Here is a 12,560-nt window from a genome sequence, read left to right on the forward strand (position 1 = left end):
TTAAAGATCCAAGTGTCTAGAGGATGCAGAAGGGAGAGGCTGAAGAGGCCCCAGTAGGGAAGGTGGTGTGGATTTGACCCTTGAAATGTCCCAAGGTCCATGAGCTCTGGCCAGGGCTCTATCTACAAAGTCGGAGGAGATTGGGAAGGGAAGTGTATATGTCTTTAAATGTGGAGTATTTATTGAGCGCATATTGTGTGCAGAGCACTGGACTAAATGCTGGGGAGAGTACGGTACGACAGAGCTGGCACTCACGTTCTCTGCCCACAACAAAATCTCATGCAAAGAGCTAGGAGTAGCTTAGAAACTTGAAAGTATGGCTAAGCACCTCACAAAGCAGATAGTTTGTACAGCAAGATTTGGGATTTAGCTGAGACCTGCGGAAAACAAGAACATGTCGGTAACATAAGTTGTAGCAGGGTCCAATGTGTTTTGATCCAAGCCTGACTAAAGATTTAAAATGCGGTTATTGGCTTTGAAAAATTGGATCATGAGGGAAAAGTAACAATGTCAGGAATTTTGGGCCATTTGAATTTCACGAGAGGAGTAAAAGATCTGAAGCTTATTCCTTCAAATCTAGGGATTGTATATGAATAATTGAAGTTAAAAAAAATTGGCATGAACAGCCACAGCTCAACAGGGAACACTCAAAAGGAAACAGAATTGAATATCTGGCAGTCTTTAAAAATGTTAAATTTAGTTAGAACTTTTTGTCCTTTTCCAAAAAGTTTAACAGATAATAACTTCCTTTTGATTCTGTTCTATGGGAACATAATCTAAATCAAATTTTAAAAATAAATCAGACAAGGCCCAAGTTTTCTAAACTACTTCTGCACCATAAAGCCATTCATGAAATATGAGGTACTCTTGACCTCTCTTGGCAAGTAGCCAAATCAGGTGACTTTCTGGTTTGTGTATAATTGTTTTAGATCATTAAATCATAGCAATATAAGCCTCTCTTGGGAAAAGGAACTGTGGCTGGGTGGTAAGAGAAGCAGTGTGGTTTAGTGGAAAGAGCATGGGTTTAGGAATCAGAAAGAGGAGGGTTCTAAACCCGGTTTCACCACTTGTCAGCTGTGTGACCTTGGGCAAGTCACTCTTTGCCTCAGTTCCCTCATCTATAAAATGGGGATTAAGACTGCGTCTTATGTGGGCAGGGACTGTGTCCAACCAAGTTACCTTGTCTCTACCCCAGCACTTAGAGCAGTGGCTGGCACATCATCAGTGCTTAATAAATACCACAGTTGTTAATATTATTATTATTATTAGAGTTTGGGGGTGGCAAGAGGCAACTATGCCTTGCTGTTCTTGCTAGTTTTCTCCATGGCCTCCTCTTCTCTCTTCCCCAGGGTTTCTGGGGACAAACTTTCTCTCCAACCAGGGAAGTGGCAGATTGGAAACGGATTAGTCATTCTTCTAATGCTCGAGGCTGGGTTTCCGGTATCCAGTCAACATTGTTGCTGTGCTAAATTTTGCCAAGTCCTTTAAATTGAAATTTTTGATTATTTAAGGGATTTAATTCTGGGCATTTTCCTGGTTTTACTCCCTAATCCAATTTTTAATAGAATGAGTGTTTCACCTATTCTCCCCTCCCCGAACAAAGTATGAGAGTGGTTCAGTCCACAGTTCCAAAGATCTGTTTAGTGAGGGTGAATAATTGATAGAGATGTAGTATGTTTTTGTGCTTCTTTCTGATCACTCTTCTCACTTCACCATATTGATGCAGGAAGCTGTGGCATTAAGGTAAGATTTACACGTAAATGAGCACCAAATTTCTAATAAGAGGAGCATTCAAAAGTGAAATTAATTTCCTCCCACAGTTACAGCGATTTAGGTTAAATCTTGCTGAGACATCAAAGTATGCGGGTTGGAGCAACACAGTGTACATAGAGTCTATTACTGGTCTTGTAATATGGGAGGTTCTTCATTTGGTGACTTGTTTTCTTATGTCTTGAAATATTTCTGAGGTGAAACTTTTCCTTGGAGTCTTATTTAGCTTTTGGAATAGATTAGGGAAATGGGATCAGTGATGGAAAAACTTGTGGCTTTTAATGGGGGCTGGCGGCTGAAATTTATGAATTTAAAGTGATTTCTCTCTTCTAATCCCCGAAATAGCTTAACAAATATCTTAAAAAAATGCTGGGGAATGTGTATTTGAAACTTTTGGCTGTTCAAAGAGGAATCCAGTTCTACCCTACTAATATTGACATTGTAAAGAGACACAATTAAACATTTGAATGTTTACCAACTGAAATTTTGAAGGAACACATTGATTTGTTTGAATCATTTCAAGCCCCTAAAGTAGAATCATGTAATTTCTGCAACATGATGTGCTTTTGGAGTCCTGTCCCATTACCTGACAGACCCTGCTCCCCTGCCCTTCTTTCCTAATCGTAATGATGTTATTTGTTAAGTGTTTACTATGTGCCAGACACTGTACTAAGCATTGGGGCGGATACAAGCAGATCAAGTTGGACACAGTCCCTGTCCCACATGGGGCTCATGGTCTTAATCCCCATTTAGCAGATGAGGTTACCGAGGCACAGAGAAGCAAAGTTTCTTGCCCAAAGTCACACAGACAGATGACAGAGTGGTATTAGAACCCATTACCAACTGACTCCCAGGCCCATGTTCTCTTCCCTAACAACTTTTATCCACTCTTATCACCTGAATAATTTAAACCATATTTCTGCCTGATTTTTTCCTCATGCTTTTTACATTTTTGTGTTCTTTGTTCACATGCCCTTTGAACTTTACTGCAAAGTAGGTTTGTGATGTTCTTAACTAGTAATAATAATGATAATAGTATTTGTTAGACACTTACTATATGGTAAGCACTGTTCCAGGCACTCGATAGATACAAATTAATCTGTTTGGACACGGTCCCTGACTCACATGGGGCTCACACTCTTAATCCCCAATTTTTTTTTTTTAATAGATGAAGTAACTGAGGCCCAGAAAAGTTAAGTGACTTACTTGCCCAAGGTCACACAGCAGACAAGGGGCGGAGTTGGGATTAGAACCCAGGTCCTTCTGACTCCCATGCCTGTGCTCTATCCACTAAGCGACACTGCTTCTCTAGGTGAAGCTTCCTATGGAAATAAATTTCCAGTGCTTTTTGGGTTAATCATGGGTCCCTCCTATTCTAGGGCCTTGTTACTCTAGGGGGTTCTGTGTTTCCTGACAGGTGAGCTCCTGAGAGCTTTGGTGGGGAGAAAGTGGTGTGTGTAGGAGATGGGGAAGCAGGGAGAAGGGCTCAGACTTTTTTACCTTAATCTTCTGTGGTGATCGGGTTGTGTAGGAACAAGTCAGTGCATGGCCTGTGACTGATTCTACCACCCCCTGTGTTGCTTTATGTGATGACTCCCTGGGTAATATTTCTCGGGGAAGCAACGTAGCCTAATGGAAAGAGCCCAGGGCTGGGAGTGAGTGGGGTCTAATCCAGGCCCCGTCACATACATGCTGTGTGACCTTGGGCAAGTCGCTCAACTTGGCAAGTCATTCAACATCTCTGCTCCTCAGGTCCCTCATCTGCAAAATTGGGGATGCAATAGTTGTTCTCCCTCCTACTAAGACTGTGAACCCCTTGTGGGACCTGATTATCTTGTTTCTACCCCAGTGCTTGGCACGTAAGTGCTTAACCGATGCCACAATTCTTATGACTTCCTGGATCTGTAAAAGGGAAAAGTCATATATTTTTTAGAACTAGTATGGTTTTCTGTTAGCCAGGAAACTCTTATACTACAGGCTTTCGACTCTGACGTAACTCAGGAATGGATGGTGTCACAGGTTAAAAACTGACTGGCGTGTTCTTCTGCTCTTTGCTCCCTCATGGAGTTGTGTTGGAAGTGGAGGATTGGTTTCCATTCAGGGAAGCAGTGTGGCCTAATGGCAGAGCAAAAGCCTGGAAGTCAGAGGACCTGGGTTCTAATCCTGGCTCTGCCAGTTTTCTGCTGTATGACCTTGTGAAGGTCACTTCACTTCTCTGTGCCTCAGTTCCCTCATCTGCAAAATGGAAATTCAAAACCTGTTCTCCATCCTACTTAAACAGCGAGTCCCATGTGGTTCTGGGACTCTGTCCAACCTGAGCAACTTGTATCTACCCCAAGTGCTTAGAACAGTGTTTGACACCTAATAAGCACTTAACAAATACCATAATAAAAAAATGTTATGGCCTTCCCCTTCACACTCTGCCTCCCTCTAGCATATGATGAACATGGACAAGTCTGATTGAATTTATGGCTCTTAAAAGTCAACATACAAAAGTTAACACGGTTAGCAACACATTTACCTCAATTGAGCATTGCAATTCAAAAAGGATATTAGTCAGATATATTTTAGATGTTAAATTTTGATATTTTACTACTGCCCTGAAAAAAAGCCAAAACCCCAAACCCTCACTTTTTTGTACTTGGCCATATCTCCAATTATATGGATTGAAAGCTCCGTGAAGGTGAGTGCTGGGTCTTTTTACCTTCTTTGCACTCTCCCAAACAATCTCTGCAGTCAGCACTGAATAAATACTACCGATCTCAGTGTTAGAGAGAAATAGCACAAGTACGAAACTGAATTCTATCACTATTTTATAATCATACTTTATTAAAGTCAGAGTAATTGGTGTCAATTCACCGTAGAAACTACAGTTAATAGGCAATTCCATAGTAATGTCAGGATTAGGGTTTAAAATTCTGATTCTTGTCACTTTAGGCTCTTAGAGACCGATAGCAAGTCCCTGAGATCTGTAAATGGGTCAAGAAGAAACAGCGGCTCCTCTCTTGTGTCAAGTTCATCCGCCTCCAGCAATCTCAGCCAACTCGAGGAAGATTCGTGGATCCTCTGGGGAAGAATTGTTAATGAGTGGGAAGATATACGCAAAAAGAAAGAAAAGCAAGTTAAGGTATTCGTGTTCACCTTCCTGCTGAAATTATGTTGTTTTGATAGTATGCTGTAATATTTCACCTGTGCGTAACGTATTTTAAGGTGTCTCCCTATAGATTGGAAGCTTCTCTTGAGCAGATATCATGTGTACCAAGTCTGTATTGTACACAATGCAAGTGCTAAAGTACAGGGCTCTGTACACAATAAGTGCTCAGTACCATTGATTGACGCTATTTAATGGACAGGTAAACTCAGTTCTGCCATAATGAGCGTGTATAGTACTTTTTTTTGGCTCTACTGTGATTAGAGAATTAGGCATGAGTCTGTTTTGGTTTGCAGTATCTGTTATTGAAGATTCTGTTTGCACATGTGCCATTTGTGTGCCCGGGTATTGAATTTGGGTTGAGTTTCCTTTAATGCGTAGTTTTATAAGAACACAACGCTCAGGTTATAGAAGAAATAGGTGTGTATGGGTATCTTTTATATTGGAGGCCAAGACTACTTTTGGCAAAGTTTACTCAGTGGTGTAAGTGCATCTTACAATACGTTCGTATCTACCCCAGCGCTTAGTACAGTGCTTAGCACATATAAAGTCCTTAACAAATACCATCATCATCATCATCTTAAAAAACCAAAGTGCTCCTGGCAGTTTGGGCCATACTGGAGACACAGAGAGATCATCCCTTGTCTTGGAATTTCTGTTTAAGCTTGGAATATTTTCATTTTTGCCTCTGACCCCTCACTTCTGCTCTAATAGCACAGCTCCTTTCTTAAGTGCAACACATGAGTCAGTCGGCTACAGTTGTGACTTCCTGTACAAATAGTGTAATTTTATTTTCCTGTTTTCATTCTGTAGGCACTCAGATGTAGAGAAACAGAAGTTGCTCCCAAATCATACATTTTATTTTTCCCTCTGCAGTAGAAACCTGAATGCATTTCTCTTTCTTGTCTTTTAGGAACTTGTCCGAAAAGGGATACCCCACCATTTTAGAGCAATAGTTTGGCAGCTATTATGTAGTGCTCAAAGTATGCCAATTAAGGATCAGTATTCAGAACTTTTGAAAATGACGTCACCATGTGAAAAGCTTATCAGAAGGGACATTGCTAGAACGTATCCTGAGCACGACTTTTTTAAAGAAAAGGACAGCCTTGGGCAGGAAGTTTTATTTAATGTAATGAAGGTAAGTTCTTTTATTCACCAAGAGAGTAAAGTTGGCCCAAGTTTCAGAAAACAATACCAGTAGGATCCCTATTCAAAAGCCTGGACCCATTGCTTTTGGCAATGAATTCTGTTGTGATTTTAATAAAAAGTCTTCCCCATCTTGGAGTTTGATATCTAAGATCAATTGTATTTTTTGAGTGCTTACTGTGTACTAAGCACTCGGGAGAGTACGATATAATGGAATGAATCGACTGTTAAATACTAGGCCTTCAACTTTGTTAATATTTTACTTCAGATTGTTCTACTAATTCTCATCTCCCATTTTCCCTGCATCGTTTTTAAATTTTCCTAAAATTGCAAACCCAACATTACACTTTGAACAGTGCTTGACACATAGTGGGTGCTCAACAAATGCCACAGATCTTACACTGCTCCTCCAACCATATTCTCACCATCTCTTTTGTTTCATTTTCCCACTCAAAGCGTCAAGGTCTTATTCATTCATTGTCATATTTATTGAGTGCTTATTCAGTCGTATTTATTGAGGGCTTACTGTGTGCAGAACACTGTACTAAGTGCTTGGAAAGTACAGTTCGGCAACAGATAGAGACAGTCCCTACCCAACAACAGGCTCACAGGCTAGAAGAGGGAGACAGACAACAAAACAAGTAGACAGGCATTAATACCATCAAAATAGATAAATAGAACCATAGATAAATGCACATCATTAATAAAATAGAGCACTTTACTAAGCACCTGGAAGTGCAAATTGTTACAGTAAACAGCTTTCTTCCACCTCCCTTTTTGCTTTCACGTAGCAGCATGGCTCAGTGGAAAGAGCATGGGCGTTGGAGTCAGAGGTCATGAGTTCAAATGCCGGCTCTGCCACTTGTCAGCTGTGTTACTGTGGGCAAGTCACTAACTTCTCTGTGCCTCAGTTACCTCATCTGTAAAATGGGGATTAAGACTGTGAGCCCCACGTGGGACAACCTGATTCCCTTGTGTCTATCCCAGCACTTAGAACAGTGCTCGGCACATAGTAAGCGCTTAATAAATACCAACACTATTATTATAGCCCAAGCCCTACTGTGTTCCCAGCATCTGGAATGACATTTTGGAAAGGAGAAATATTTCATATGTATGTATGGGAATCAAGCAATGTTCCTTTGAAAAACCTTGGTTTCTTTTTTGACCACACTTTTTGTATTACTGAGTATGAGGCCAATTGTAAAATTGTATTTTTGAACTAGTTTTTACCTCCTAGGCCTATTCTTTAGTGGACCGTGAGGTTGGATACTGTCAAGGAAGTGCTTTTATAGTTGGGCTGCTACTTATGCAGGTAAGTATAAATATAAATATACCTATTTATATCTAAAAGTGCAATTTAATCCTCTTCTAGAACTTTTGGTATAGAAGTAGCTTGCAGTAATTCTTTCCACTTGAATTTATAAAGAATTTTGATTGGATTTTTTCGCTGGTGTGCACACAGTGATTTTTGGAAAGTCTGTATAGTTCTTGCTTCATGCTAATGTCTAAATCCTGGGGGACACAGTCTTCCAGCTACTTGGCTGCAATACTCCCCTCCAAAGACAGCTTGCTCCAGCTCTGTGCTACAGGTTCAGCGTTTTGCCCTGATGCCAAGCAGACATCAGGGAAACAAGGGGGAGGGAGGGATTGGCTGTATGTGGGAGTGGTCCCAAAGGTCAGAGGGGTAAATAAGTGTCCCCCAGGTTGTGGTCAAGTCTCCTTTCCTCCACCAGGAAGGGACGAAAGTGACCGATATCCCGTTGGATAATGCGGAGGGAATCATTCTAGAGCAAAGACTGGAAGACTAGTGAAAGCACTTAACTGTGGGAAGCTCAGCTGCTGGTGGGGCTGGGATTCTCACAACTATCATCAGTGTCGTACAGTCGAGACTGTAAGCTCGTTGTGGGCAGGGACTGTCCGTTTAATAATAATGATGGTATTTTTAAGTGCTTACTATGTGTCAAGCTCTGTTCTAAGTGCCGGGTAGATACAACCCAATCGGGTTGAACACATTCCCTGTTCCATGTGGGGCTCACAGTCTCAATCTCCATTTTACAGAGGAGGTAACCGAGGCACAGAGAAGCAAAGTGACTTACCTAAGGACACGCAACAGACAAGGGGCAGAGCTAAAATTCGAACCCATGACCTTCAGACTCCCAGGCCCGTGCTCTATCCACCATGCCATGCTGCTTCGCACTACACCATGCTTCTTTTATTGTTGTACTCTCCCAAGCACTTAGTACAGTGCTCTGCACATATTAAGCACTCAAATACGATTGGCTGACTATTGAGTGCGTACTGTGTGCAGAGCACTGTACAAAGTGCGCAGGAGAGTACACTACAATAGAGTGGGTAGCCTCATTCCCTGCCCACAACCCCTTGACCCCTTCTCTTCGTGACCACTGGCTACTCTTACCCCAAAGTGCTGCAGATTTGCTCTCTCCTTAATCCTTGGCAGACTTGTAAATGGAGAGAAATTGGAGCTCTAGGTGATCAACTTTTTTGGTTTGGTCCTGTCTCCTCTCCTCAAGTTCCCCAGGACTTAATCTGATTGCCACCGGAACAATCCCCTTCACACTATTGGATGGGCAAGCATGGCAAAATGGACAGAGCACGAGGTTGGGAGTCAGAAGGTCATAGGTTCTAATCCTGACTCTGCCACCTGTCTCCAGTGTGACCTCGGGGAAGTCACTTAACCTCTCTTTACCTCTTACTTCATCTGTAAAATGGGGATTGAGATTGTGAGCTGCATGTGGGCCAGGGACTATGTTCAACCCGATTAGCTCGTATCCACCCTAGCACTTAGTACAGTGCCTGGAACATAGTAAGCAGTTAATGAATACCATAATATTATTATTATTCTATCAATCACTCTATTCCCTTGCTGGTGGAGGAGGAAAGGAAAGGCTGACCACAAGTTCAGGGACAAATAGAGAAATCAGCATGGCGTAGGGGATAGAGCATGGGCCTAGGAATCAGAAGATCATGGCTTCTGGTCCCAGCTCCACCACTTCTCTGCTGTGAGGCCTTGCACAAGTCACATCTCTTCCCTGGGCCTCAGTTAGCTCATCCGGAAAATGGGGATGGAGACCGTGAGCCCTAAATGGGTCAGGGACTGTGTCCAACCTGACTTGCTTATATCCACCTCAGTGCTTAGTACAGTGCCTGGCTCATAGTAAGCACATAACAAATACCACAATTATTATTATTAATAGTAGTAAATTACTGATGCCGAGAGAATGACAACCGGAAACTGGATGACGTTAGCGGGGACTGGCTGGTGGCAGGCTGGATGGGCCATCAGAGCTCAGGACCTAATGAGTTCCTATGCTTGACTGTGAGGGGAAAGGATTTAAGGTGCTCTAGTCTAAACAAATATTCCATGCAGTGCTAGTTATGGGCAGGGAATGGGTCTGCTAATCTATTGTATTGTAGAAAAGCAGCATGTCTGGCTGTATGCAGGCAGGTCACTGTACTAAGCGCTTGAGAGAGTCCAGTACAACAGAGTTGGTAGACACATTCCCTGCCCACGTTCCCCCTCTAGACTGTAAGTTCACTGTGGGCAGGGAATGTGTCTCTTGTATTATACTCTCTCAAATGCTTCATACACTGCCCTGCACCCAGAAAGCTCTCAATAAATATGATTGATTGACAAGGAACTTACAGTTTAGAAGGGGAATCCTGAGGAAATAACATTACTGGCCATGTTTTCCCCAACAGCAAATTTTCAGAAGGCAATTTTTTTTTTTGGCGGTGGTCCGGGTGGGTGATGAATGGTTTCACCCTTAAATTTACATATTTCCTCTCCTCTGGTTCTGAAAGAGTTTTTATCTGTGCCTTTGAATGTACCTGCCTGTTTGTTCCTCATAAGGATGTTGTTTGCTTCATTTTACAGCTGAGTGAACAGGCAAGTCAGGAAAGGGATTTGCAGAAGGTGATATGACAAATTTATAGCAGAACTAGGGCTAGGGTCCTGGACACCAGCCTCTCTTGTTTTGAATGACTGAATATTACTTTCTTTGTGAGACAGTGAGGCCACGATAACTCACTTGTGTCATAAAGGCTTGATTCACATTACTCTGAGCCTTGGAGTTCTGAAGCATTTGTGGTCAGGTGAATAATCTGAGTATTTCCTAGAGTAAACAGATAAACTCCAATAATGTGCTTTACTGCCCTTTGATCTAACATAGATGCCAGAAGAAGAAGCCTTTTGTGTGTTTGTAAAATTAATGCAAGACTACCGACTGCGTGAACTCTTTAAGCCGAGTATGGCCGAATTGGGCCTCTGCATGTACCAGTTTGAATGCATGATACAGGTACAGTATAATAATTCTCTCGGTGTGTACCGCATTTGTATATTGCAAAGGGGAGAATAAATTAACCAGATATGCAATTTAAAAACCCACCAAACCTTGATATCTTCTCTATGTGATAAATGTATCTAACAGCTTAGAGACAAGCCAGTAGGAGGATTTGGAAAATGGAAATATAAAATGCAATTAAATATGGGGGGCTTGCTTCCAGGAATCCAATCTCAACAATGGTGGGAGCTGTGGTTTTATTATGCTATTTGTGAATTGAATGCTTACTGTGTGCCAGGGACTGTACTAAGTACTGGGGTGGTTACAAGCAAATCGGGTTGTGCAAGGTCCCTGTCTCACGTGGGGCTCACAGTCTCAATCCCCATTTTACAGATGAGGTAACCGAGGCCCAGGGAAGTGAAGTGACTTGCCTAAGGTCACACAGTAGACAAGTGTCTGAGCTGGGATTAGAACCCTTGACCTTCTGACTCCCAGGCCCGTGCTCTTTCCACTAAGTCATAGGAGAAGGTTGGTGGGGAGCTTGTTGAACTCAGCAGAAGTGGATAATGTCTCAACTTCAGTGCTGATCTGATTTCACCTTTATCTTGCCAGAATCATTCTCCCCTGCCACTCATATGGTAGCTGGCCTTAATTGGAAGTCAGTGGAAGGGATGTTCTAGTAGCATTTTGTTCCAGTGTATTTTGAGAGTGAAAACTACCTTGAATGATTGGGACAAATATCAAAATCTGGAGAAGAATGCATTTTGTTTTCCTACTAACTTGCTTATTTCCACCCATTCTGATTTTTACCTGCTCAGATGTTTTTCATTTTCTCTTCCATGAGCATTTAGGGCAAAATTCCAAGTTAATCGCATCTGTTCTATAATTTCCTTATGGACTCAAAACTTGGAAAATGTTGAGCTTCCGGGAGGCTCAGTTGTTTTTTTTATAATAGCTCCTATGTCCACAGCAAGGATGGAGTACCCTTTATCTTCATCTGGAGATGTGGGCTGCATGATGGGTTTTGCGTATTTAAGGGGATAGCAGTGTGGCCTAGTGGGAGTCAGAGGACCTGGGTTCTAAACCCAGATCTATCATTTGCTGTGTAATCTTGGGCAAGTCACTTAACTTCACTGTGCCTCAGTTTACTTCATCTGTAGAATGGGGACTTGGACTGTGAGACCCATGTGGAGCATGGACTGTGTCCAATCTGACCTTGTATCTACCCCAGTACTTAGTATAGTGCCTGGCACAAAGTAAGTGCTTAATGAATAAAATTACCAAAAACAGTGTGATCTGTCTACCTTGCCATAAATATTGAATTGAAATGTTAATTTTCCTTTTATATTTCTAAAACTCCTGTCATTAGGGTTTTACTGGCTGCTTAGAGCAAAGCATTGAAATGTAGATGGTGTTTATATACATTTTGTGGGGGGCATGAAAGGGGAAGAGATCGTCAGTGTCACCAGGAAAACTCAGTGTGTGCTGTTTTCCAGATGATCTTGCTCATTTTAGCTTGCCCTTGGTTTAGATTATATTCTTCATTTGAAGAGAGTCCACTATTACTTTTTCTAAAACTATAATTTATCTTCCTTTCTAGGAGCACCTGCCAGAGCTCTTTGTACATTTCCAGTCTCAGAGTTTCCATACTTCTATGTATGCATCGTCGTGGTTTTTGACCATCTTTCTTACAACTTTTCCACTACCTGTGGCTACAAAAATATTTGACATCTTTATGTCTGAGGTAAGATATTGAAAGTCCCAGTTTTCTCTAGTCTCAGAGGTGACATCCACTTCTTGTCCCAGTTTCCTCTGGTCTCAGAGGTGACATCCACTTCTTCCCTAAAATAAAAGCCTTCCATGTAAAACTCTTGTATAAGTCACCTCCATTCAGGTCCTCCACTCTGTACCATACCTCTCTGATTCTATTCCTCCTGGATTTCTATTCTTGTAGCTGGATACAGTTGGCCCAAACCCACAAGACCTTAAAATCTTTAATTCCTTAGAATTAACCCAAAACATTTCATATCTTCACTGGACCAGCTCTGTCCTCCTGGGTCAAGCTGTCTGGCTTTGCTCATAATGCCCCCTTTACAAAATATAAATTTCTTCTCTAAATCCTGAGGCATAATTCAACCCAGCCCTTCAAATTAATAGAAAAGTTACAAGTCTGTCCTTTCTCATGAAGGAAG

General features: G+C 41.8%; 1 protein-coding gene across 8 annotated transcripts in view; it reads left to right on the forward strand.

The window, feature by feature from the left end:
• Window positions 1-12,560, forward strand: part of EVI5 (ecotropic viral integration site 5) — a 217,689-nt gene that overhangs the window by 71,812 nt on the left and 133,317 nt on the right. For 7 of the 8 annotated variants that reach the window (XM_029063239.2, XM_039911863.1, XM_039911866.1 and 4 more), the window contains exons 3-7: window positions 4,708-4,897; window positions 5,835-6,059; window positions 7,305-7,379; window positions 10,258-10,383; window positions 11,969-12,112. In XM_029063239.2, the coding sequence (XP_028919072.1) occupies window positions 4,708-4,897; window positions 5,835-6,059; window positions 7,305-7,379; window positions 10,258-10,383; window positions 11,969-12,112 (760 nt within the window). The remainder of the gene's footprint in view (window positions 1-4,707; window positions 4,898-5,834; window positions 6,060-7,304; window positions 7,380-10,257; window positions 10,384-11,968; window positions 12,113-12,560) is intronic. The other variant, XM_039911862.1, reaches the window with a different exon arrangement.

This window comes from Ornithorhynchus anatinus, chromosome 4, assembly GCF_004115215.2.
Source record: "Ornithorhynchus anatinus isolate Pmale09 chromosome 4, mOrnAna1.pri.v4, whole genome shotgun sequence".
Lineage (NCBI taxonomy): Eukaryota > Metazoa > Chordata > Mammalia > Monotremata > Ornithorhynchidae > Ornithorhynchus > Ornithorhynchus anatinus.